The 27,651-nt window shown below is 40.2% G+C and overlaps 1 protein-coding gene across 2 annotated transcripts in view; it reads left to right on the top strand.

Annotated features, from left to right (window-relative positions):
* Nucleotides 1-27,651, top strand: part of OSBPL1A (oxysterol binding protein like 1A) — a 201,224-nt gene that overhangs the window by 27,267 nt on the left and 146,306 nt on the right. For both annotated transcript variants that reach the window (XM_024580141.3, XM_045188012.3), the window contains 3 exons: nucleotides 13,194-13,305; nucleotides 18,647-18,732; nucleotides 19,857-20,001. In XM_024580141.3, coding sequence (XP_024435909.1) covers nucleotides 13,194-13,305; nucleotides 18,647-18,732; nucleotides 19,857-20,001 — 343 coding nt within the window. The remainder of the gene's footprint in view (nucleotides 1-13,193; nucleotides 13,306-18,646; nucleotides 18,733-19,856; nucleotides 20,002-27,651) is intronic.

The raw sequence follows: 27,651 nt of genomic DNA, 5'->3' as shown, positions 1-27,651 counted from the left end.
TTTTAATTTGAATCTCTAATGGCTAGTAACATGGAGCATTTTTTCATATGTCTGCGGGCCCTCTGTATGTCCTCCTTGGGGAAGTGTCTTTTCAGATGTTTTGCCCATTTTTAAGTTGGATTGTTTATCTTGCTGGTGTGGAATCATATGAGTTTTTTATATATTTTGGAGATAAAACCCTTGTCTGATGTATCACTGGCAAACATGTTCTTCCATATAGTCATTTCCCTTTTCATTTTGATGATGGTTTCTTTGCCTGTGCAAAAGCTTTTTAATTTGATGTGGTCCCATTTGTTTATTTTTTCTGTTGTTTCCCTTGCCCTAGGAGCTATTTTGGCAAAAATATTGCTATGTGGGATATCTGAAATTTTATTGATTATTTTTCCTCTAGGATTTTTATGGTATCACTACTTATGTTTAAGTCTTTAATCCATTTTGAGTTTATTCTGGTATATGGTGTAAGTTGGTGGTCTAGTTCCTTTCTTTCTTTCTTTCTTTCTTTCTTTTTTTTTTTTTTTTTTGCATGTACCAGTCCAGTTCTCCCAACACCATTTATTGAAGAGGCTATTTTTACTCCATTGTATTATGCTCATGTCCCCTTTGTCATATCTTAATTGACTGTAGAGACATGGATTTATTTCTGGCTCTCCATTCTGTTCCATTGATCTCTGTGTCTGTTCTTATACCAGTACCAGACTGTTTTGATTACAGTGGCCTTGTGATATAGTTTGATGTTAGGTATTGTGATCCCTCCTACTTTGTTCTTCTTTCTCATGATTGCTGTGGCTATTTGGAGTCTTTTTTGGCTCCATATAAATTTTTGAAGTATTTGTTCTAGATGTGTGAAATATGCCATTGGTACCTTAATAGGAATTGCATGAATCTATAGATTGTTTTGGGTAGTACGGACATTTTAATGATGTTACTTCTTCCAATCCCTGAACACAGTATATGCTTCCATTTGTTTGTGTTTTCCTTATGTTCTTTCTTCAGTGTTCTTTAGTTTTCTGAGAACAGTCTTTTACTCATTGGTTAAGTTTATTCCTAGGTACTTTATTTTTTTGTTGTTGTGGGATTTTTTTCTTAGTTTCCCTTTCTGATAGTTCATTATTGGTATACAAAAATGCCATCAATTTCTGAATATTGACTTTGTATCCTGCTACTTTGCTGAATTCACTTGCTAGGTGAGTAGTTTTTTGGTGGAACCTGTAGGGTTTTCTGTGTATACTATCATGTCATCTGCAAATCATGATAGTTTTACTTTCTCCTTTCCAATTTGGATGCCTTTCATTTCTTCTTGTCTGATCGCTGTGGCTAGGATCTCCACCATGTTGAATGAGAATGGTAAAAGCAGGGCCCTTGTCTTGTTCCTGATCTTAAGGGAAACGCTTTTAGTGTTTGCCCACTGAGTATGATGTGGGCAGTAGATTTTTTGTATACAGCCTTTATTATTTCGCGGTATGCTTCCTCTATTGCCACTTTGCTGAGTTTTATTTTTTATCATAAATGGGTGCTGGATATTTTTTTTGAGATTTTATTTATTTTTAGAGAGAGAGAGGGAGAAAGAGAGGGACAGAAACATCAATGTGTGGTTGCCTCTCACGCTCCCTCTACTGGTGACCTCGTCTGCAACCCAGGCATGTGCCCTGACTGGGAATCAAATCAGTGACCCTTTGGTTTGCAGGCTGGCATTCAATCCATTGAGCCACACCAGCCAGGGCTATCCTGCAGTATTTTTGTTGATTTTTTGTCTGGAAGATCTATTCATTGTTGACAGTGAGGTGTTAAAATCCCTTACATTGACTGTACTGTTGTGTATCTCTTAAAGTCCTTCAATATTTTCTTTAATATTTAGGTGTACCTATATTGGGTGCATATATGTTTTCAAAAGTTATATCCTCTAGTTGGACTACTGCCTTAGTATTATGTAGTGATCTTGTTTGTTTCTTGTTATGGCCTTTGTTTTGAAGTCTATTTTGTCTGATATAAGTATGGCTACAGCAGCTTTTGTTTCATGTCCCTTTGCATGGAATGTTTTTTTTCCATACCCTTATTTTTCACCTGTGTATATCTTTTGTTCTGATGTGGGTCTCTTGTAGACTGCATATGTGCGGGCCATGTTTTCTTTCTCTTTTTTTTAACTTTTTAAAAAATATTTTACTTATTTATTTTTACAGAGATGGGAAGGGAGGGAGAAAGAGGAGGAGGTGGGTCATGTTTTCTTACCCATTCAGCTACACTATGTCTTTTGATTTAATCCACTTACATTTGAAGTTATTATTGATAGGTACTTGTTCATTGCCATTTTTTCTCTTTGTGCCTGTGTTTCCCAGCTCCTCTCTCTGTTTCTTCTTCTTCTTCTTCTCCCCCTCCCCTCCTCCTCCTCCTAGCAGTCCCTTTAGCACCTCTTGCATTGCCGTCTTGGTGGAGATGTGCTGTTTTAGCCTTCTGTTGTCTGGGAAGCTCTTTAGTGTTTCTGTTAAGTAATCAGCTGATAGTCTTATCAGATCTTCCTTGTATGTTACTAGCTGTTTCTCCCTGGCTGCTTTTAAGATTCTCTCTTTGTCTTTAAATTTTGCCTTTTTGATTGTAATGTGTCTAGGAGTAGGTTCATCTCTTTGGGTTCATTTTCATTGGCAACCTCTGTGCTTGCTGAACTTGTATGACTTTTTCCCTCACTAGGTTAGGGAAATTTTCTGTCATTATTTTTTTAAACAGGTCTTATGTCCCTTGCTCCTTTCCTTCTGCTTCTGGAATCCCTATGATGGGAATGTTGTTATGTTTCACGTTGTCCCAAAGCTCCCTTAAACTATCCTCATTCTTTTTTAATCTTTTTTCATTTTATTTTTCTAACTGGGTGTTTTTTTCCTACCTTTTCTTTCAACTTGCTGATTTGGTCATCTGCTTCGTCTAGGCTGTTTTTAATTCCATCTAGTGTGTTCTTCACTTCAGATATTTCATTTTTCATTTCCAACTTGTTCTTATTCAAGGTTTCTATGTCCTTTGTTATGCCAGTGTAGGTTCCACTATGTTCCTTGTAGTTCTAAGTTCCTTGAGCATCCTTATAACCATTACTTTGAACTCCGTGTCTGATAAATTGCATGCCTTGATTTCGCTTAGTTCTTTTTCTGAAGATTCCTCCTTTTCTTTCATTTGAGGGTTGTGTCTTTGTTTCCCCCTTTTAGTTGTCTCTTTGTGTTTGTTTCTGTGTATTAGACTGAGCTGCTTTGACTCTGTCTTATGGAGTGGCCTTGTGAGTTAGGACACCTGTGGGACCCAGTGGTGCAGACTCCTGGACCTCCTGATCTAGATGCTCTAGGAATGACCTCTGAGTTGTGTGGACTCTCTTGTATTTGGGTCTTGATTATTATTGGCCCATTTGTTGCTGGGAACTCCCCTCTGTTTCACTGGCAAGAGGCTCAACCCTCACCACGTGTTGTACTCTGTCGTATAGGTGTCAGCAGAAGAAAGCAAAACAACACACAAAAACACCACCAAAACAAGCAACCGCCCTGGATTACCACATCAATATCAACCACAGAGAGCAAGCAGACAGAGCTTCCACTTGCAGTCATCTTAGAACCCCAATAAATAAAATCCGACTCTCAAGGCTTTACATTGGGCCCAGTGGTAATCTGGCTGTAGAACACAGTCCACAGCAACCCTCCACCCGCCTGCACCTGCATGTGCCCCTGAAGGTTATTTTATAATCCTATAATTGGACAATTTTTATATTTATCATGAGTTGAATAAATTTATTACATTTTATACTTTTCTTTATTCTAATGACTAGATTTAACTAATTTTTATATAAATTATCATCAATCAGTCCTTTAAATATGTGCTAAGCATGTATGAATTGGGACATTTTACATCATTCCAGTATATTTGTTAATATGTTGATACTTGTGAACCAGATATGAAGTCTTATTAATGCTGAGAATAAAGTACCTTTTACAATAAAACAGTAAAAGTAAAGGTAGTAGGTTAATTGCTATGTTGGATTTCTGTGGAGTTTCAAATAGTTTAATTGGCCGGACCATTAATTAAGTACTTGCTGTTTTCCCTTTATAGCTGCACTTCTCATTGTTTTCTGTGTACTTATATTCTTTGTCATCTCTTTCCTCGTGGCCCAAATCTACCCATTCTTGAAAATGCAGCTCAAATGCTGTCTGCATAAGTTCTTTCCTCACTTCCTGTGTCTGGAAGGAAGCTGTGCTTTTCTGGATTTCCCAGGTGCATTATTGTACTTTCATTCATCTTCTTTGTATTATAGTGATTGTTAGATACGTCTTAATTCTACTACTAGATTGCAATAGTCTTGCTTTCAAGGAATTAACAGCTTTCATTTGCTGTATCATCCACTAGTACCTCCAAGTCTTACTGCCCATCTTGTCATCACCTAGATCAAATCAGTTCATTTATCTCTGCTTGATTCTTTACACATTTGACCACTTCTACTATCTTCTTGAATTTTGAGCATGAGACTATACTAAGTTGGGCCTTAGTTTGATTTTTAACATTAGCATATATTGTGTTATCTCTTGTATTAGAATATAAAACTTAGCTGAAGCTAAATGGTTACATTACATAGGAAACATTAAAAATTTATGTGCTCAATATCCAAGCATGAATGAATTTTGCAAAAAGTTTCTAATTGTACTCATGAAAGGAATTAAATTCTTATTTTGATGTAATCTTTTACCATGAAGATAAATTATCTTATGATAATAAGATTCTGTGATTTAATAAATAGAATGATAAGTTGAACAGGGATTTGGTTTATTATAGAGCATTTTAAATTCTTGTCCTTCGGAATATATAAAATACAGCACCTAAAATTTTATGAGGGGCCACTAGGCTTTTCTTGGTGCATTAGCGACCCCTAGTGTTCCTTAATAAAAATTAATGTACCAGAATTTCAAGATGTATTTAGCAGTTGTTCCTTTATTTTTCAAATAAAGTAAGGAACAACTTTTATGCAGTTCGAATTCTGACATTTTTACACCTTTTATAATCAGTTTAAAATGGGGACACAATCAGTATGGTAAACAATTGGATTGTAATAGTGATCTTTGGTTTGACTTACTATTTTCTAACAGCTGAGAATACATTTAAAACAAGTGCTTCCTGTATCCTGTGGCTCAGGAGTTGTGTCTCTCTCACCTCACATATACAAGATACATATAATCCTAGGGTTCACATAAGCTTATCTATTTTGTTTCCTAGGATACCATTTTTCATGCTTATGTATTAAGTACCATGTGTCAGGCACTGTCCAAACAACTTGTCACATTTCATTTAATGGAAAATGACAATCCTGAAATATAGGTATAAAAAATAGTTCTTGTAGGTTGGGCTTTCCAGTATGCTAAGGTGGAGATCAGTGTGCAACAGGTGTGTCAGAGCGCTACAAGATCACACCTGGGAGATGGGGGAGGAAGCAGGAGTGGGCAGAGATTGTGGTCAAGCTGTGATGTGTTCTCAAGAAATGCCTCCAGGAGGAGCTTTGCAGAGGAGATGACCCTTTAAAGCTGGCCTGATTTGGGGTGAGAGGGCTTGACCACTGGGACGGTCTGTCAGTGGATACAGGCTGCCCATACAGGGTGACCTTACATGAAGCAGCCTTTCGTTATCAGCGGACATTATCTGAAGTGGCTGACAGCTAAAGGCTGCTTCCCAGGCTCTCCCAGCATTTGGGGTAGGAAGTCCTTGATTCCTTAAGGGGCACCTGCATGGTGCGTCACAGCTTTGGCTACAGACCACCACTTCTTCCATTCAGCTTGACTTCTTCATACATTTCTGGGGGCAGCTCCTTCGGGGGTCCAGCAGGCCTCTCCCCTGGGAGAAACTTAGCAGAGGAAGATTGGTGGGACAGACTGTAGCCCTTGTCCCCATAGTTGGTCTTGGGTGAGGGAGGTGATACCTGAATCATCTCTCTCCTCTACTATCCGTTCGAGATTCCTCCTATCCTTGGCTAGCACCTGTGGTCTGCGTGGCTTACCTGGTGGTGAGGCTCAGGCCCTCATCCCTGGAGGTCTGAGCCCTCGGTTACCTTGCCCTTCTTAGGCTGGGCTCGCTGCACTTGTTTGTATACTGTCAAAATAGGACAAGGGGATACCAAGAGACACCTAAGTGTTTCATCTGTATGCCAAACCTATTCTTCCATGTCCACATTGTGATTAGACCTACTTTCTTCTGATGTTCAAGTTCCGTTACTCTGCCAAGATGGCGACTTTTCTTGCCTGCTCGTTCTTTGACACATGAGCCCAGTGTTCAGGCAGCCTTTTTCATCTCCTGCCAAATGGATCGGAGTATTACCCCGAGCTGTGGAATAGGCGCCCCAGAACCTGAAGAGGCCAGCCAAGCATTGTGCCTCCCTCTGTTTTAGGAAGTGCACGGTGGGATAATTTGTTCTTTACCTTGGAGGCAGTGTCCTGGCATTACCTAGACTACAGAGTCCCTAAAAATGTGCTGACCTGGCGAAGCCCCTGAATTTTTCCTAATGTCTGTCTCCCACCCTCTGGACCATATGTGTCTTACTAAGGCTTTCAACATTCTAGCTCATTTGGTTCTATTAACGTGATGCCATTGATGGAGTAGACCAATGTGATGTTCTGCAGACCGTCCAAATGGCTCTGAGGCAAAACTGTGTGTTCTGTTGTTCATGTGAGTGCAAACTGTCACTGATCTTTTTGTCCTAATAGGGATAGAAAAGAAGTATGTCTTCCAGGTCGGTTACCGTGTACTGTGTATACCTAGGTGGTATTTTCCTGCTCTAGCAAAGACGCCATGTTTAGCAGAGTAGCTATAATTGGGGCTATTTGGTTGAGTTTGTGGAAATCTACGGTGATCCTCCACATTCCATGTGGTTTCTGCAGAGTCAGAACAGTAAATTAAATGGAAATATGACAAGGACTGCCACCCCTGCATTCTTAGGCTTTGAAGGGTGGCATTGTTTTCTGCCATTCCTCCCCATGGGGCATTTTGACTTATTTTGACAAAGGAGTTGGGAGAGCAGTTTTAGAGCCTTCTATTTGGCTCTAATATTATAGACCAAGCAAGCAACGTAAGAGTTGGCCAACAACTCAGTATGACTATCCCAATTACACGTTCGGGGGCTGGGGGGATGACCACTGAACGTGCCTGTGGACCCCGAGCATGCACCGTGAGCCAGACCTGGGCCAAGGCTTCCTTTATTATTTCTCCCCGCTGCATGTCCCCCTTTTAACAGAGGGGCTGGATAACACTTAGCGTCTCTTAGCATCAGTATCAACTCAGACCTTATACCTAACAATTGGTGAGATGTTTGGGTACCCCTCTTTCCCCAGCATAGGCTGCTTGAGTGAATGGTCACTGGTCCGTTTGGGAATGGTCTGGGACATTCATGACTGTGTACACTTGCTTTGCTGTTGCAGAATCTTTCCTTCCAGGTTCTGGCCTCTCCTTCAGTAAATACTTCTAAGTCCAAAGTTGACTCAGGTCCAGAACCTGGACATAATATCATGACTCGTATTGGGGTGACTTGTCTCCAGCTTCTGACCATTCATTGATTTCTTTTGATGGTACCAAATGAGTTGTACTTGGGTGGTTTCTAGCAGCATGGACGAAGCGATGGCCCCCATTGTGGATAGTAGAAAAAGGTTCTAAAAAGCAGGTGTGCTGGATTGGGTGTACAGACAGTATGTAAGGTCGCACCTGATGATTTTGTGCCACAGAGGGCCGAGGATACGCTGTTCACCGGAGCAGGAAGAAACAGCTGGTGAAAAAGGCACCAGCATCACCAAGGAACTTGTTAATGATTGTCCTCTGAGGTCTAGTGTTGCCAGTAGGAAAATGCCATTGCAGACCTACAGCTATGTGGGGGACATGTCCAAGGGCCCTGAAACGCTGATGGCTGGGAGTGGCACGTGAACGTTAGAAGCCAGGTAGATGCAATTACAGTAATGAGCAGCGAGCTCTGATCTGCACAGAGTTATGGTGATGGTTAGCAGAACACTGTGTTCCTAGGGGCAAATTACATGGGCAAATGATAGCCGATACTGCTTTCTTCATCTTTTTCTTTCCCCTTTTTATTAGATTGAGAAACTACTGCCTCATATAAGCGCTCCAACAACTTATTACATCGTCCTACAGCCAGTGGTGCTAGTTCTGTTTCTTCTTCATTTCCCACTCCCCTACTCATCCCCCTCCCTTTTTTCTTTTGGTATTTGGCTAATTTCTGTTGACCTAGTTCGGGTTCATTGCTGCTTTCCTCAGCAGTGCTCTGGTGTCTACTGATGAGACCAGTGAAGGCATTCTTTATCCCTGTTACTATGGTTTTTTTCTGGCATTCTCCTTTGACTCTTTCTTACCATCTCCACTTCTCTATCTCCTCATGTATGTGTCCACCTTTCCCACTATCCTTTTTACCATTAATCATAGCTATTTTAAAATCTCTGATTATTTCAGTATCTGGGTCATTTCTGCCTCATTCCGTGAATCAGTTTGTTGACAGTGGATTGTTTTTCCTGCTTTTTGTGTGTCTGGTAATCTTCTATGTTAAACATTGCAAGACCGTAGACACAGAGGTGTATAGTAGTGGGGCCTGCAAATGGACGCTCGTCTCGGTGTGGGAGGTTGGATCAATGTAGCCTGGAGTAGAGCTGAGCTTGGGTTTTGTGGTTGCTCTCCTACCGTCAGTGCAACACCAGCTTCAGATTCCTTCCTTCCAAACCCAGTACTGCTTCTGTGTGAGGTGCAGGGTGGTTTACTGGAGGGTTATTCTCGATGTTCCTCCTTCCCCCTCAGCTTGAGGCCTTTGTCATGTGCCTTGTGCCTCAGAGTTTCTCTCCATGCTTTTGCTTCCCCCCATTCATAATCTGATATTACTTGTTTTCAGTACTTGCTGTCTTGGGGTGGGACTAGAGGACAGAGGGAATTCTCTGTTGTCCTGGTCCATCCTTCACCTTAGACAGGCCTTGTGTCCCTGTATGAGGGACAGGGGCCCAGGGGTCCGTGAGATGGTTCTTGGTCGGTGATCTTCTGTTCTCATAGTAGCAGGAAACCTTGAGTGGTGTGGCCCCTGCTTGTTGCCGGTCCCTCTGCTTAGCTGCGAGAACCTTCACTATGCCCTGTGGATGACAGGGTTTGCTGCTCTCCCACAGCGGTGTCATCCCTAGGGCAGAAAGGCTCAAAGTCCATTCCAGTCCTCCAGGCCTGCGCCGCTGCTGCGGAGGGCTTTCTGTGGTCACCTGCGCTAACCCAGGTCATTGTGTTAGCTCCAGGCGGAGGTCCCTGGAGAAGAGCCTAGGAGTGATTTGGGCATCTATGGCTCTCAGAGGTTCTGTATTGTCATGCTAGCCAACTTCCAGGCTGTACAATTTGTTTACAATTTTATCTGCTTATGTGGTAAGCCCAGTGTTTTTTTTCTTTCAACGTTATTGAGATGTAGCTGATAAACAATGTTATATCAGTTTAAGGTGCAAGGCATAATGACTTGACTTATATATATTGTGAAATGATTAATACAATAATCCTTCATATGGATCCATCTCATATAGATACCAAGAAAAAGGAAAAAAAGGATTTTCTTTTAAAAAATATTTTCCTTTATCCTCACCTGCAGACATTCTTTCATTGCTTTTAGGGAGGGAAAAAGGAGAGGGGGAAACATTGGTGTCAGAGAGAAGCATTGATTGGCTGCCTCCTGTAAGCGCTGGACCGGGGAATCACATGCTGCCTGGACCAGGGGTCAAACACACGCCACCTAGGCACGTGCCCTGACCGGGAATCAAACCTGCAACCTTTTGGTTACGGATGATACTCCAACTAACTGAGTCACACCGCCAGGGCAAAAGGTTTTTCTTTTTGAGGAGAACTTTTAAGATTTACTCTTAGCAATTTTCAAATGTACCTTACAGCAGTGTTAATTATAGTCATCATGTTGCACATTACAGCCCTAGTACTTACTGATAACTGGAAGTGTGCACCTTTTGGCCAGCTTCATCTAATTCTCCCAGCCTCTGGGAGCCACAAATCTGGTCTCTCACTCTATGAGTTCGGGTTCTCTGGTTTTTTGTTTCTTTGTTTGTTTCAGATTCCACATACAAGTGAGATCATAGAGTATGTCTTCCCGTCTGGCTTATTTCACTTGGTATAATGCCCTCGAGGCCTATCCACATTGTTGCAAAAGGCAGGGTTTCCTTACAGTTGTTATGGCTGAGTAGCAGTCACGAGTGTGCGTGCGCATGCGTGTGTGCATGTCACATTCCCCTTGTCTGTTTGTCCATGGATGGACACTGAAGCTGTGCCCGTGCCTTGGCTGTTGGGAGTAATGCTGCAGCGGACATGGGCATGCGGAAAGCTTTTAGTGTTTCTGTTTCGGATATATAAATGGAATTGCTGGATCGCATAGTAGTTATGTTGTATTTTTTTAATTTTTGCGGAAATGCCATACTGTTTTGCACAGAGCCTATACCTGTTTACAGTCCCACCAACAGTGCACAAGGGTTCTCTTTTCTCCACATCCTCATCAGCGTTTATTATGTTTTCTTTGGTTTCTTGTTTCCTTTTTTTATTTTTTTGGTGATAGTCTAATAGGCCTGAGGTGATAGATACCTCACTGTGGTTTTGATTTGCATTTCCCTAATGATGAGTGATGTTGAACACCTTTTCATGCACCTGTTAGCCATTTGAATATCTTCTTTGGAAAAATGTCTGTTAGGTCCTTTGCCCGTTTTTAAAAATTGGACTTTTTGTTTTCTGCTGTTTAGTTGTACGAGTTTTTATTTATTTTGGATATTAACTCCTTGCCAGACACATGTTTTGCAGATATTTCCCCCTTCCTCTGGATTGCCTTTCATTCTCTTCATGGTGCCCTTTAATGTACAAAGTTTTTCATTTTGATGTGGTCCAGTTTATTCTTTTTTTTTTTTTTTTGCCTTTGCTTTTGGTATCCTAAGAAATCACTGCTAAATTTAATGTCATGAAGCTTTCTTCCTATGTTCTCTTGTAAGATTTTTATTGTTTTAGGTCTTACATTTAAGTCCCTTATCCGTTTTAGGGTTTTTCTTTTTTTATATGATATAAGGTATGGGTTTAGCTTAATTTTTTTTTCATTTGGATATCCAGTTTTCCTGGCAACGCCTGTTGAAAAGACTGTCCTTTCTTTTTTGAATGGTCTTGACAGCCTTGTCAAAAATCATTTGATCATTTATGTGAGCATTTGTTTCTGCCCTCTCTATTTTATTCCACTGGTCTGCATGTCTGTTTCGTGCCCTTATCACACTGTTTCCATTACTGTGGCTTTGAGGTAAACTTTGAATTCAGGAAGTTGAGATCTCCAGCTTTGTTCCTCTTTTTCAATACTGTTTTGGTTATTCCAGGTCCCTGGAGATTACATATGAATTTTAGGATGAGATTATCTACTTCTCGGGGGAAAAAGAAAGTCATTGGTATTTGGTAGGGATTGTTCACATCTTAATATTAAGTCTTCCCATCTGTGAACACCAGACATCTTCCCATTTACTTATGTCTTCATTGAATTTTTTTATGTGTTTGTAATTTTAGTGTACTCATCTTTTGCCTCCATGGTTACGTGTATTCCTAAGCATTTTATTCTTTTTGGTGCTTTCATAAATGGAGTTATTTTTCTTAATTTTCTTTTCTGATTAGTTCATCTTTATCTTAGCCCATTTTTAAATTGGGAAATTTGTCTTTTATTGTCGAGTTGTAAAAGTTTTTTTTATATATTCTGGATATACTTTTCTTAATCAGATACATGATTTGTAAGTATCTTCTATCATTCTGTGGGTTCTACTTTCTTTACTAATATGAACGCTTTACATAAAGTATGAAAACACTTCTCCCAGAGTGTTACCTTTAAAATGAAGGGAAATGCTAAGATATTTTATAAGAATATACTTTATTAAAATATTAGACTTCTTTACCATTTCTTTATTCATAAAATGTGGTGATACATTTTGTAGAATGATATCGAGCCACTAGAAGTCTGTGTATAGACCTCATATAACACCCTGGAAAACATGCTATATTACAGGAAGGAGTGTAGCATAGGCACCTATGTCATGTAAGTGAAACTGTTTAAAAACACATCGAACTCAAGCATAGGAAAAACGATTAAAAAAAATACACCAAAATGATTATAGTGATCATTTAATGACAAGAACATTGAGTATTTAGTTTTCTTCATTCTGTCTGTGTGTTTTAGATTATATTTAAACATTTTTACTACAGTTTTTAAAAAAAATACAGGAAATTTTATGACCCAGAGGAAAAGTGAAACTCATGGGAAAACATAAGGTGTAATGACATGTGACATCACTTCCTATGTGTCATTGCACCGTCATCCTAGAAGATGGAACAGCACTCTCTGTCATCCTGCCTCAGTGCAGGGCTAAAGAGCATGCGCTACCACCACCCTCCCAGGGTGTGGCTCCGCCCGGTGAAACTGAGTGCCAGGTCTCTGACAGTCTCCTGCAGATTGCCTGCATCCTGCTCCATTTCTGCTGTCTCGTAAGTTGCATGACGGCACTGGCCCAGTGATGCTGCTCTGCTGTACACTATTACCAATGTATTTTAGAAGGATAGTTAGCCACTTAGAGTAAATATCAGTTATGTCGCTTTTTCCCATCATTTAATATTGACTTCAGGAGATCATTTGCTTTATTGTAAACTACTGCTTAAATAGTAGTATATCCTATCAGTCTATAACACTTTAGAAAATAATGTTCTATTTTTTATAAACATCCAAATTAATTTTTAAAAATCTAGGTCTGTTGGGGAAATTATTTTTTTCAACAGGCTTTGGAACAGTAACATTAAATGAATGTACTATCTGCTGATTTAAATGCTATCTTTCTTAACATACATTAGTTTGATCACACGAATCAATTTGGTTATAAAAACAGATAATTTACTTAAAATCAATTATAGAATTTTGACATTGTCTTTCTTAATTGTGGATTGGCAATTGTTTAGGCAATCACCGGTTATTATTACAATTAGTTGAATTGTAACATTCAATTTATTGGAGTTACTTACTATTCACTTACTATAGACAAAACTGGTGTGTTATAAAAATTCCTACATCGTACTTTCACTAACTCAGTAGTGATGAGTAATTTGTAAAAGGGCTATAATACAAGAAAGGCTTGGTTTAATAATAGCTAAAAGTAATTTCTCTTTTTTAGGAGTTGGTAATGCTGCTTTTAGAGTATAATGCTGATCCTACTGTTGTCAATGGGAGTGGACAGAGAGCAAAAGAAGTCACTCATGACAAAGAAATTAGAAACATGCTGGAAGGTAAGTATTATGGATCTCAACAGAAACAGCATTTACTTTCATTACAGTCAAGGTTCAGAATATGAGTAGAAATGCTTCTAACCTGCCGAAACAGATGGCACCAAGCTTACGCTCTAAAGACAATGTAGTTTGGGAGTCATTGCTTAGCCACAGAGTTATCTATATGAAAGTTCCCTCAAAGCTTTCAGATTCTTAACTTGATACGACACGACATCGCGGCAAGTTTTAAAAACCTGTCTGTCAGATCTCCAACAGAATTAGAAGTAGAGGTTAGAGACATGGAGCACAGCCGACAGGCTGCAGAGTAATGGTGGCGGAGGAGCGCAGAAGCGCAGGACAGAGAAGCTGTGGAGAGGCACAGCTGTGTGGAGTCATTTAGTACTGGGGAAGGCAGCTGTGGCCCTTTCCGTTAGCCAGTTACTAGTAAATTCTCCATGGGTCAGCTTCATTGTTACGAATTTCAAAGATTAAATTGTACCTAAGACATGAGTCTGCAGTAACTAAGAGGAATTTCTCTGACAATTCGAGAGAAAATCTTTTGATGCTTGTATTGGGAAGCTTTTATGCATTAGGATTATCATCTGAATGGCCTGGGCTTTGCTGTAATTACTTTTTGATAGTATTTCTATGGTGGAGAAGAGGAGAGTTCTTAATTACTACTCTATGAATAGAGATACTGAATTAGAGTTGCAATTTCACACACGTCCTTTGTTTCTCTCCTTGGCAATCAGAGAAGGCCAAGAAAATATTGTATCTTTAAGGGCGTTGATTTCTTAGTTATTAGTATTTTTAGCTATGTAAAAACCAAGATCTTGCTTTTTATTACTTTCCGGTTGGCCTTGAGACCTAAAATCTCACTTGTTCTCTAGTTACAAAATGTCTGTTTGTCAGGCATCTTTAGGTCAATGTCTGAACATGCTCTTGTGTTTACCACGTCTCATTTTCAGTGGACAAACTGACACATAACAGCTTCTACGAGACTCTGTATTATGTGATTTTGGGGAGAGGAAACGTACTAGATGTGAACTCTGCCCTTTAATAAATTGTGATCTAGTTGGGAGGATGAGGTAATGCCTTTGATCCTGTTCTGTCCTTTAATTGTAACAAGCTGAGAACCCAGGACTGAGGTTCTGACAGACTGGAGTGTTAGTTTAGCCTGACAGGTTGACATTTAATGTGGCCAGTTGTGCAACGTGTTCTAAGACCTCCCCAAGGCTTAGTTGACTTAACGCGCACTTTGATTTATCAGCAAATGTGGTTCTAGTCTGGAAAATAGAAGTAGAACTTAATCCAGTGGTCCTGCTGATGAGATCACCTTAGCCAGATACAGTATCAGTTGTGGGTCGCGTGTTACATGGGTCAGACTGCGGGAGTACATCCACAGCCCACCCGGACTGTAGGTAGACCAGAAACCATCTCACAGAGCAGTGCACGTAGAGACAGGAAATACTCCACCCCAGGAAGACACTTCAGTAGACACAACACAGTCATACTCGAGGATCCGAAGAGCTGTTTGGAGGAGGCTAGTCTTCTTTGCGGCAGACCAGGGCCAGTGATGGGTCAGTTGCTGGACTGCCGGGCAGGTGGTCTTTGGGTCCAGTGCGCTGTAATAATGGCTTGCCTTCTCTTGAAAGACTTCTTGAATTTTCATGGTTGGAGGGGTGTGTTTCGCCATGCATAGTGTGCACCCATGTTCTTGGCCCCAGACTTCCAGGAAAAACAATCTTTTGTTTTAGTTTTTTAAATTCAATTTAAAAAGTTTAACAAAGCTGATTATCGTATTACAGGGTATAATTTTGCATACAGATATTGTCATTACTTTCTAGAGTTACACTTCTCTAGCGCATAAGCATAAACACAAGAACTAAAAACAGATAGCTATGGAATTAGTACTACCCATGTATAATGCGTATCCTTATTTTTCCCTCAAAAATTTGGGCAAAAAAGCGTGCAGTATACACAGCAGAACTGGTATTTGGGAGAGGGTAGATTACCACTTGGCAGATTACCACTAGAGAGGAATGCCTTCTTCCACATATAACATGCTTTTCTTTTGACTTTGAGAAATTTCCAACCTCTGGGAAATTCAAGAATACAGTGAACACCCATACATCCTTCACTCAGACTCACCAATTATTAACATTTTGCCACATCTGGCTTATCCTTTTATATATTATTTAATGTTGTTTATTTACTTTTAATTTCTTTTGCTGAAATGGGAGTCATTTACAGACATAGTGATACTCTAGTGATACTTTAGCCCTAAATGTGTCAGTACTTACCTCTTAAGAAAATGATGTTTTCTCCCATAATTACAATAATGATAAATTTCAGGGAATTTAACATTAGTATAATGCTATTATATAACATACAGTTTATATTCAGATTTTTCCAGTTGTCCAAATGGTGTCCTTTGCAGAGTTTTTTCCCCATCAATCCAGGATCCAGCCCAGAATCCCACATTGCATTTTAATTTTCACATCACTCTAGTCTCTTTTTATCTGGATTAATTCCTTAGACTTTGTCTTTTATGATCTTGACCTTTTTGAAAAAAGAAGGCAATTATAGAATTGTTTGTAGTTTGGGTTTATTCTTTTCATATAATTAAGTTCAGGATATGCATTTTTGGCAGGAATATTACATAGACGAGGTTGTGGCCTTTACGAGTGTATCACATAGGTGGTATGCGATGTCATTTCGTTCCATTACTGGTACCGTTAACTTTGATCCTTGGTGGTCCACTGGAAAGGTACCTTGCCCCTTCTGTAGTAAGTAAGCTGCAGGGAGAAAAATTGAGACCGTGTGCATATCCTGTGTACCAATAAATTTTTAATCACTGGTTTTAGCATTTATTGATAATTCTTGCCTGAGTCATTTATTGCAATAGAGGTAGCTCATGGTGATTTGCTCTTGTCAGTGAAGAACCTGCATTTCAAGTGTGCTGCCATCTAACCTGCCCTGCGTGTGTGTGTGTATGTGAGTCCCGTCAGGATGGAGTTAGACCATGACTTCCGTGACCCCTACTAACTCTGGATTCTAGTTGAAAAGAAAGATAAAAAGTTGATAGTTTACATTTAAAATTTATAGAGCAAATGATTTTTGGATGGAGTATTTGCTTTAAAAAACACTCAGGTATAATATGTGTAAGTAAAAGTGTACCCCTTCAGTGTACAAATCCCGGTTTTCACAAATGGAACACACCCGTGTAAACCGCACTCACATCGAGGGACAGCCCGGCACTCTGGAAGCCTCACCTCCCCTGAGGGGAATATTTGTTCTTTACTGGCTCAGTCAGCGGTCTCGCTGCAGTGTCCCGAATGCACCCAGGACAAGACATGCCGGGAACACAGGACAGAAACATATGCAGGGTTTTCAACTCCACGTCTCTATTTTTCTTCACTTACGAACTTAGACAATCTGGAAGGAAGCAGTAGGGTGCCTTTTACCTCCCTTCCCCTCCCTTACCTCTGAGCCAACATTTTAAATCACTATTTGATTTTTCAGTAAATATATATCGGCCAAATATGCATTGTGCCAGACACTGGACTACATGCCTCGAATCCACGGAAGAGTGAGAACAGTTACCTGACCTCAAGAGGGACTGAGGGGACAAGTGATGGTCAGGGAAATAAATACACACAGTGGTGAAGGCATGTACAGGGGGGATAGGCACATGACTGTTCTCAGAGAGCTCACAGGCCAGGAGCCATCGAACCAGTCAGAGGAAAGACTGAAGAGCTTGAATCCCAGCAAAAGAAGGTGTGCGGAGCCTGTGTAGACTCACCTGCCTTCCTCTGACATAGAGCGGGGGTGACCTGGCCGTGGAAATAAAAACATGAGAATAGAAGATGATGGTATGTAGTAACGTTAGCAATTTCTGAAGTCGAAGCTAAACTAGTTCCAGCTACTTCTGTACTCAGGAGATGCTGGCATCCATAGCATCTCGTGTAACAGTCAACACATAGCAGTTACTGACTCTTAACAAATACTCATTATTTCTCAGGGAGACCTGAGAAACCTTTTCTAGTTGCTCCTTTCAGCGTTTTCACAGGGCATTGTGCACATTTTATTTATTTGTAAAGACTTTGTTTATTTTTAGAGAGAGGGGAAGGGAGGGAGGGAAACATCAATGTGTGAGAGAAACATGCCTCTTGCATGCCCCCAGCCAGTGACCTGGCCCACAAACCAGGCATGTGCCCTGACCTGGAACGGAACCAGTTTGTGGGACAAAGCCCAAACCACCGAGCCACTGAGCAGGGAGACATTGTACACATTTTAAGTGGGATTACTAAGCCTTTCTATGAAGTTGTTTCTTTTCTGTAAGCCAAAGCAATTCAAATCTAGCAGAAGGGAGACCTTATTACATATTACAGTCTCTTAAATCAGATTGCCAATTGCTCTCATTCCATGCGAGAATGATTTGGGAAGCAGCATGGGTACTGACAAGAGTGTAGACTGTGGAACCAGCCTGCCCAAGTTCAAATACTAGCTCTTCTGCTTCTTGGCTATGTGACTTTGGTTAAGTTCCTTAACCTCTTGGTGCCTCAATAAGTGCTATAGTATTTGTTAAGAAAATAACTTTGTATTCTTATGTGGAAGGATAAATCTAAATGCATTTATGTAGTTTGTACATTTTCCTACTAGTGCTATTCTTATTGGGTTGGCTAAAAAGTTCATTTGGTTTTCATGTGTAAGATGACTCTAGTAGCATTTAGTTGTCTTTAACTTCATTTGAAGCAATTTTGTTCGATTGTATTGTGACAGCTATCATACCATTTTCAGTGTATTGTGCTTTATTATTTCAAAAAAGGTAAAAATGCAATTGAAATGCAAAAAAAAAAAAATTTGTGAGGGAGATAGCCAACATACTCAAAATATCCAAATCAATAAAGTTACTGGTGCAAATGAAGAATGTGTCTTTTATTTTATGGAAAAAACCATACGGACTCTTTTGCCAACCCAATACTTTTAACATTCTAAGGTTCTATAAAGTATGAACCTCTTTCCCCACTTATCTGTCTTTCCAAGGCAGATATGTAATAGTATTTCAGGAAAGAAAAATCATTCATAGTTAATTGTGGTAGGTATTGTAGTGAGTAATATAGTTAAAGACCTCTCAATTGAAAACAGATTCATTTGAACCTGAAAGAAGGTGAAATCTGAATTTGAAGTGGAAGTCAGTGAGAATAACAATAAAGTCTAACTGCATTTGAATTGCAACTCACAGTATCGTTACCTTTCTCTCCATGGTCACTTTGTTCTTTATACATCGTTGCAATGAATTCGCTAATAGCAGCCTGATTAGAAGTAGAGTAACAGATATATTTTTTTCCTTTTGCAGCCGTAGAAAGGACTCAACAAAGAAAACTTGAGGAATTACTTTTAGCAGCAGCAAGAGAAGGCAAAACAGCAGAACTCATAGCTCTGGTAAAAAAACAAAACAAAACAAAACAAAACACACAAAACATTATTGCTTTTCTTTACTCTTCAGGAAAATTTTTATTTAATGTTAACTTTGTAACTCAGTACAGTTGTGGGACCAACATACTCAAGATCTTAATAATAGGACAAAAGTCTTTAAATATCTAAAAACACTTAGCATGGTAATAGTTTACTCAGGCTACATTTTAAGTGTTGATGTTTTCCGCCGAAGTTCTGATGTGCATCTATACCCCCTACTGAAAACATGATGGAGTAAGAATCTGACTCTTCAAGGCAAGTACTTAATGTAAGGACAACTGAACAGTGAAGCCTAATGTATAGGACCCCATAAAGGCATAAGGTTTCGTACTTTGAATGTGCTATTTCTGAGGATATGCTCTACTTCTAGAAAGTAACACACAAAGAAGGGACACTATTTTGGAATGTTTATATCATATTAGAACAGACTGAAAGCTTTACCCATTTTCTTTCTTCTTAAGAGACCTACTTTCCAGTTTCCATTTCCCGCATAGTCTCAGTAAACGTGAAACTCTAAATTGGCTCCAAATTCAAGACTGAAGGATTGACATTTGCTTTAAAGTTATTTCAGCTCATTTGAAAGGCCTCTTTGGTTTCCAAACATAGGACCTAAAACATTTTTTAACTTTGTGAAATGGAGGCTATATAAAGAAGTAAGCTGAGAACAAAAAATTCAATTGAACTTCAACATTTACACATTTAACATTTATGGTTTTAACTCTTCTCAGTGACCCTCTGGTTGACTGACTCATAATTTTGCTGTCACCGTACAAATTGCAAGACTGGCAGAAACAAACAGTCTCAGTGGCATCTTAATGTGGGTGGGTTGGCACTGGTGTAGTGTATGGCGTCTATTGTCGGGGGAGTGTGGGACCTGAGGTTTCATGGCACCTTGGGGGCAAGCGTGGGGAATGACATGCATTGGCTGGTTTAGTGAGCAAGAAGCCGCTGACAGTCCCAGTGCCAAGGAGCCCACTCTGTGTCAGGCTCTGTGGTTTGGGGGGTTCACCTGAACGTTGTTGTACCTGCATGTGTTTTATGGATGAAAGGCTGTCTTTGATGTGTAATTCTGCATTGCATTTCTTTGTTAGCTCAACAGACCCAATCCTCCTGATGTTAACTGTTCAGATCAATTAGGAAATACACCCTTGCATTGTGCAGCCTACCGGGCTCATAAGCAGTGTGCCTTAAAGCTTCTGAAAAGTGGAGCAGACCCTAATCTGAAGAACAAAAATGGTAAGCATGTTGGTGAAAGCCATTGGTGGTCATTTTGAAGCTGCAAAAAGAAGTTACTGCCATATAAAATTTAGTGTTTTGTTTTAGTGTCTAGCCTTCGTCAAACTATATGGTTCTTACTTCATTTTGAAGTCAAGGCATTCACACAGAGGAAAAAAAATAGCCTTCCTAATTTACTTCCCAGTTGAGACTTAAATGTTTAATAATGCCCACCTCATAGGAAGCACTAATGAGGACTAAGATAGATTCCCCCTGTGAAGGGAAGGATACGTACAGCTGAGTCTCATCATTTGCACTGGTTACGTTCCATCTGAACACTGAATAAGTGAGTACCGAACCGTCGTGCCTAGGGTGGTACGGAGTTAGGTTCCTGCAAGCCCCTGGTCACAGTGTTTTTGTCTGCTGAGTAGTACATAACCTTGTTTTATGTGTGTTTCTGTTTAAAAACTCCTTATTTTATCCATGTTATTGATTCTCTACCACTGAGCTCACTGCCCGCAGCACTGTAGCGCATACTTGAACAGAGTTTATCTAGTACACACATGTTTTCCATAAGGTACGTCACAGCCTTCTTGTGTTTAGGAACACTGGGCAATACTTCAGTACCATGCTTGCCAGCTAGTTTCAACAGCCAGATCACCGGCAAAAAGCCATATGAAAGATGTGGCACTAGGTGGCCCCTGAAGAGCTCTCTTGTTTACAGTATGGGAACTGAAATAAGAAGACAGGGATCACCTTTTCTGCCTCAGCGGGGAGGGAACATGTGCATCAGAAGATTCAAATTTTTTACTACTATGGACATGCCTGTGAATGACTGAGAAATTGCCAGGAGTATTAATGTTGGGGTTACAAAAAATTTTAGCAATAGGTGTATTTGCAAGTGTGGAATCTACCAATAAAGAGTATCACCTGTACCTATGTGACAGTTCTCACGCATGAATTGGATTATCAGTAGAGAAGCTTCAAAGGGTGTCCCGGTATTCAAAGGGAGATCGCTCCATTAGGGCTCACACGCAGCGCCTGTTGGAATGCTGCCCTCTGCCTCGCGCCAGCCCGGGTTAGGACTTGTCAGGGGTACTGCAGGACCCTGTGCTCACCTCCATCATAGCCTAAATCTTACTCCACGGTAATTGTTGCCATAGGTAGCTGTCTCCCATTAGACTGGCCCCTTAAGGGCAGGGCTGGTATTTTACTGTTTGACCCAGCACCTAGAGAAAGACAGCACGTGATAACCTGCAATGTGCCACATGTTTGTTGAAGGCCTGGGTAATTAGAAACGGCTTTACAAGGAATAGGTATTTGCTATAGACCCTGAAGTCCTAGTAGGATTTTAAAAAATTCACCTCTAAATACTTCTGCTTGTATCTCTAACAGAAGCCCCCCACCCATTTTTTTCTTTTTTAATGTAAACAGTACCATAATTAGTAAGATTTTGATACGCTGAAATTTGGGAGAGGTTATTCAAGACAGAGGGAAGATTATGAGCAACGGCATGCAGGTGAAAAACGTAAGCCGGGTGTAGGTGACGTCCCTGTTTGGCACATGCAGATGTGTGAAGGGGAAGGGTAGTGTGGGTAATCCTGTAAATGCGGGCTAGGCTTGTACTGTGGGCAGCCTTGAAATGCCAGAGGGTTTACCCTTTAAGTTAAAGGCCAGGGGGACCCTGAAGAGAAACAGGTGAACAGTGGAGGGATGAGGTGCGTTAGAGAGATTAATACGGTTGCAGTCTCTAGGGTAGGTTGTGACGGGTCCAGGACTAGAGGGAGGGATCAGTAGATTCATTGCGGTGGTCTTAGATGAGAGGTAATTAGGACCTGAGCTTTACTGACATCAATGAGAGTGGAAGAGAAAGAAAGTTACAGAGTTGTCTGCTTCTCCTCTCTTCCTAGACTGGCCCTTATCCTCTGGACTGGTTCTGTCCAATAGGGTATAATTACAGACATGTAATAGGATCCGCATAGGTGATTTCAAATTTTCTAGTAGCCACGTTAACAAAGTAAAAAGAAATAGATTAAAGGAATTTTATCAATGTATTTTATTTAAACCAGTATATCTAAAATACCATGTCAACATGTAACCAATAAAAAAAGGTATTAATGATATTTTACATTTCTTTCTTGGTACCCTGTCTTTGAAATTGGTGTGTATTTTCTACTTAACAGTACATCTTGCTTTGGACAGGCCACATTCCAAGTACTGAACACCCCACTGTTTGAGGCTCTCTGGTTAGCCATACTGCCCCAACCCTGCATATACTCTTCTCTCTGCCACATATGCCTTTTCCCTGCTTGTCCATCTCACTTTGAATTAGCTCAAACTCTCTTCCCCAAAGAGGCTTTCCTTGTGTCTCTTAGACACAGGTTCTTACTGGAATAAAAGTTAGAAGAAAAATTGGGGGATGGAAAAGGGGAAGCACTAAGGAGACACAAGGGGAATACCAGTTCCATAGAAGCCAAAGGAGGAGATAAAATGCAGGGTAAAGGAGTAGAATGTTTTTGTGTGCAGCTTAGACCGAAGAAGATAAACACTGAGAAAAGGCCGTGGAATCCGGTGACCCTGGTCTTACCAGAAAGAGCAGTTTCCACAGAGTAGTTGAGCGAAAGCTAGGTTAGGCTTTAAGGATTGAGTAGGAAATGAAGAAACTGAGCAACACCACTTTCTTCTACTTTGCATATTTAGGAACAGAAGGAATGGCTTCTTGGCCAAGTGGAAGATTTTTTTTTTTATTTAAGAGGAAGATTTTTTTTTTTTTATTTAAGAGGAACTCAAGCATGTTTGAAGTTGAGGAGGGAGGACCAAGGCAATAGAAAAAGAGCTTGACCATTTAATTGTGACAGAAAATATAATTTTAAAAAAGGTAATGCTTTGACAATAGCAAAAAAAAATGTAGAAACATTTAATAAAAGATGCTTCATTTTTTTAAAAGATTTCATTTTTAGACAGAGGGCAAGGGAGAAAAAGAGGGACAGAAACATCAGGGTGTGGTTGCCTCTCAGGTGCCACCTACTGGGAACCTGGCCCACAACCCAGGCATGTGCAGAGATGCTTGCACCGAGCCACGCCAGGCAAGGCAAAGGTGCTTCATTTTTAATGGAGGCAATTATAAATGCAACTGAAGGACAAAAAAGAAAACCTGAAAAATGAAGAGACCTACCATGATGCTGGTGGGATAAAAACAGCTTTGAAAGTCTAATAGTTCTCCCCAAATTAATTTGGAAATTCAAGGAAATTCCAGCCAGAATCTTCAAAGGGTTTTCACAGAACTTGACATGCTGATTTTATGTTATGGAGAAGCCCAGGGCAGAGAATTTTAAAGGGAAAGAGAAGCAGTGGGGGCCTGCCCTGCTGGATAAAAAGACTAATTGTGAACCTATAGTAAGTAAAACATTCATTTATTCAACAAGTATTTTTTGAGTGCCTATGAACCAGAGGGGAAGTAGATCTAGAGCAGTGAGTACAAAAAAGCAAAACACAAGCAAGTCCCTGCTTTCATGGAGCTTATACCCTAATAGGAGAGGACCAGTCAAAAGCACATATTTAATATGTCAGATGTGCTATGTGCTATGAGGGGGAAAAGGGGCCAGGAAAGGGGATCGGGAGTGTGTTGGGTGTAGAGGGTTGCTACTTTGTAAAGGGCGACAGGAAAAGCTCTCTGTCAGGATGGTATTTAACACTTGGAGTGAGGGAGCATGCCTGCCCACATGTAGGGGACAAGCATGGTTCCAGGCAGGGGAGACCAGTGAGAGTGCATGGGTGTTGGAGAAGCAAGGAGGCCAGTACGTCTAGAGCAGAGTGAGAGAGAGCGGGGAGTGGTTGGAGAAGAGATGGGAGCTTGGATCATGAAAAGCATTGTGGGTTATTGTAAGGACTTTGGCCTTGACTCTGTGTGAGATGGGAAGATCTGGGGGGGTTACAACATAGCAGTGATATGACCTGCCTTATGTTATAAAAATGATCACTGTGGTGGTTGTGAGGAGAACAGATTCTTAGGAGGGTAAGGAGGAACAAGGGGTGGCTGCTAAGAGGCCATTGGAATAATCGGGGTGAGAGATGATACTGGTTCGAATCAGGATAGTGGCTCTAAACATAAAAAACTTGGCTTTGGTGCTCAAATGTACTTTCTGCTCTGTAGTTTACATTAGTAACTGAAGTTGAACATTCCTGTTAAAAAGTTCTTGATAAAAGTCAAGGTGGTACCTTCAGAAAAAGTGTATGTGTGTATATATTTTATTTTATTTTTTAAAAGATTTTATTTATTCATTTTTTAGAGAGAAGGAAAGGGAGGGAGAAAGAGAGAAGCATTGATGTGTGAGAGAAACATCGATTGGTTGCCTCTTGCATGCCCGCCACCTAGGCGTGTGTCCTTACCGGTGACCTTTTGGTTTGCAGGAGGATGCCCAACCTACTGAGCCACACCAGTCAGGGAAAAAAAAAAAGGGAAAAAATCTATTTTTTAAATCATAGGAGTGATAGCAGTATTATATAAACTTTTAAAAATAGAGGGAAAAACCACATTATTAAAATGCGACCTTTGTTACTTAGGCATATTGTATATTCTTCTAATATATTTTCATACCTATTTTGTTTTTTAAGTATATTTTTTGATTATGCTATTACAGTTGTCCCATTGTTTTCCTCCCCTTCATTCCCTTCCACCCTGCAACCCCCTCCCGCCAGCATTCTCCCCCGTCCTTAGTTCATGTCCATGGGTCGTGCATGTAAGTTCTTTGGCTTCTACATTTCCTATACTATTCTTACCCTCCCCCTGTCTATTTTGTACCTACCACTTATGCTTCTTATTCCCTGTACCTTTTCCCACTCTCTCCCCCTCTCCCTCCCTACTGATAACCCTCCACATGATCTCCATTTCTGTGATTCTGTTCTAGTTGTTTGCTTAGTTGTTATTGTTTTTTTTTTTTAGGTTCAGTAGTTGATAGTTATGAGTTTATTATCATTTTAATGTTTCTAGTTTTGATCATCTTCTTTTTCTTAGATAAGTCACTTTAACATTTCATATAATAAGGGCTTGGAGACGATGAAATTCTTTAACTTTACCTCTTCTGGGAAGCACTTTATCTACCCTTCTATTCTAAATGATAACTTTCCTGGATACAGTAATCTTGGATGTAGGTCTTTGCCTTTCATGACTTTGAATACTTCTTCCCAGCCCCTTCCGACCTGTAAGGTTTCTTTTGAGAAACCAGCTGATAGTCTATGGGAACTCCTTTGTAGGTAACTGTCTCCTTTTCTCTTGCTGCTTTTAAGATTTTCTCGCTATCTTTAATCTTGGGTAATGTAATTTTCATGTGCCTTGGTGTGTGATTCCTTGGGTCCAACTTCTTTGGGACTCTCTGAGCTTCCCGGAAGTCTATATCCTCTGCCAGATTCTCTTTCATTATGTTTTCAAATAAGTTTTCAATTTCTTGCTCTTCCTCTTCTCCTTCTGGCACCCCTATGATTCATAAAGTTGTCTCAGAGGTTCCTAAGCCTCTCCTCATTTTTTTTGAATTCTTGTTTCTTCCTTCTGTTCTGGTTGAATGTTTCTTCCTTCCTTCTGCTCCAAACCGCTGATTTGAGTACTGGTTTTCTTCCCTTCACTGTTGGTTCCCTGTATATTTTTCTTTATTTCACTTTGCAAAGCCTTCACTTTGTCCTCTATTTTGCAACAATACTCAACCATTTTGTGAGCATCGTGATTACCAGCACTTTGAACTGCGAATCTCATAGGTTGGCTCTCTCCTCATCACTTAGTTGTATTTTTGGAGCTTTGATCTGTTCTTTCATTTGGGCCATATTTCTTTGTCTCAGTGCACCAGTTTGGGTAATGTTTCTTCTTTAACTCCTTGGTTATTGGATTTCCATGCAGTTTGATTTTCTGGCACTTCTGGTAGTTTTTTGTTTTTAAATTTTTTGTTGTCCTTCTTTTGGTTGTATGAGGAGGCGAAGTGTATCTAACTTCACCTCCATCTTGGCTGGAAGTCTATTTTCATACCTATTTTAGAGCATTTTTAAATTGCAAAAGTATTGTTTACTTACAGTTGAAGTGAGAAAAATGAATGCACCAAAAAATTGTAATCACCTATGACCTAAACATACATAGATTCAGTTTTCAGTTGTTAGTTAATTTTGTAAAATCTAGTAGATTTTTTTTAAGATGGACTCTTTCCAGAGCATCTTTTATTAATTTCTCACTTCTTTTTTAAATCAAGGTATAATTGACATAACATTAAATTAGTTTCAGTTGTACAACCTAATGATTTGATATTTGTATGTACAGCGAAATGATCACCATGATAAGTCTAGTTAATCTGTCACCACTCATAGTTACATGTTTTTTCTTGTGATGAGAACTTTTAAGATTTACTATCATAGCAACTTTCATATACACAGTACCGTGTTAGTAACTTTAGTCACCATGCTGTACATTACCTCACCAGGGCTGATTGATTTTATAACTGGAAGATTGTTTTGACCCAGTTCACCCATTTTGTCTACCCCTCCCCGCTCCCTGCCTCTGGCAACCATCCATTTGTTCTTTGTTAGATTTTGTTTAAAAGTTTGAAATAATAGATACCAACTTTAGAAAGAGCATAAGCAAAAGAAAGGTCATATATTGTTAACATAAGACTACAGAGGTATCTCGTGGTATTCCAAGGCAGGAAATGCTGTTAGAAGGGATGGAATGAGGAACCAGGAAGCTGTTCAGAACCAAGGAGGTGCTGCTCACTGTGTGTGTAGCTTGCTCTCATTCTGACGTGGTCTGTCATTTTTTGGTCTTTGGACAGGTCAGCTGTGTGTGATTTTCAGTGTGCATGATGGGACACGGCTGTCCTGTAACTCCGTAGACCAGGATCTCCTCACCTGTGTTTTAAATTTCATTGGGAGAGAATCTGATGGTACCTGCTTGTGTCAGGTGTCTGCCTCCGGTGCAGTCAGGTGGGATGATGGGGTCAGGGCCCAACGGCACAGTCAGGGCTGCTTGGCTCTTTCCCTGGGGGTATGGACAGGTCAGTGCTCAGAGAATGCTGGAAGGGTGTGGGCTGGCGAACACCTTAGGAAGTATCTACACTCACTTTAGTTTATGGCTTATAAATAGAGTTGACATACTAAAATCCTGCTTTTTATCAAGCATTAACAGTTTTTCCATATGGTCCCTGATAACACAGTCTTTATGTCTCACCTTCTGGGTAGTAGTATTTCACACAGATATAATGTAATCTTTGCCCCAAAACTCTAGTGATAAGGATAACACTTATTTTTTTATTTTCCTATGACTAAATTTTCTTAGTCTTTTTTTTTAAAGACAAGGATGTTTTAAATTTTTAATCAAATTTGTTGATCTTCTTCTTTATTTCTTCTAACCCTTCTCCACCTAGGTGGAGGTTTGGTAAATATTTCTAGTTTATGTTTGATCAGATAGAAAAAACACAGGTAATGCCAGGCAATAAGGTGCAGAAAAAGAAAATGGGACCATGGGGCTAGAGAGCGATGGCTGGGGTTTCGGAAAGGGGGTTCGGGAGGGCCTCCGGGAAGTATCTGAGCAAAGAGCTGAATCGGGGAAGGGCGGGAGCCCAGTGGGCATCTGGCAGAAGAGCGTTGAAAGCAAAGAGTAAGCAAGTGTGAAAGCTCTGGGGTAGGACAGCACTTGAC

This window comes from Desmodus rotundus, chromosome 10, assembly GCF_022682495.2.
Source record: "Desmodus rotundus isolate HL8 chromosome 10, HLdesRot8A.1, whole genome shotgun sequence".
Taxonomy (NCBI): domain Eukaryota; kingdom Metazoa; phylum Chordata; class Mammalia; order Chiroptera; family Phyllostomidae; genus Desmodus; species Desmodus rotundus.
The sequence above is the reverse complement of the archived record's forward strand: the minus strand, read 5'-3'. Positions and strand labels throughout refer to the sequence as shown.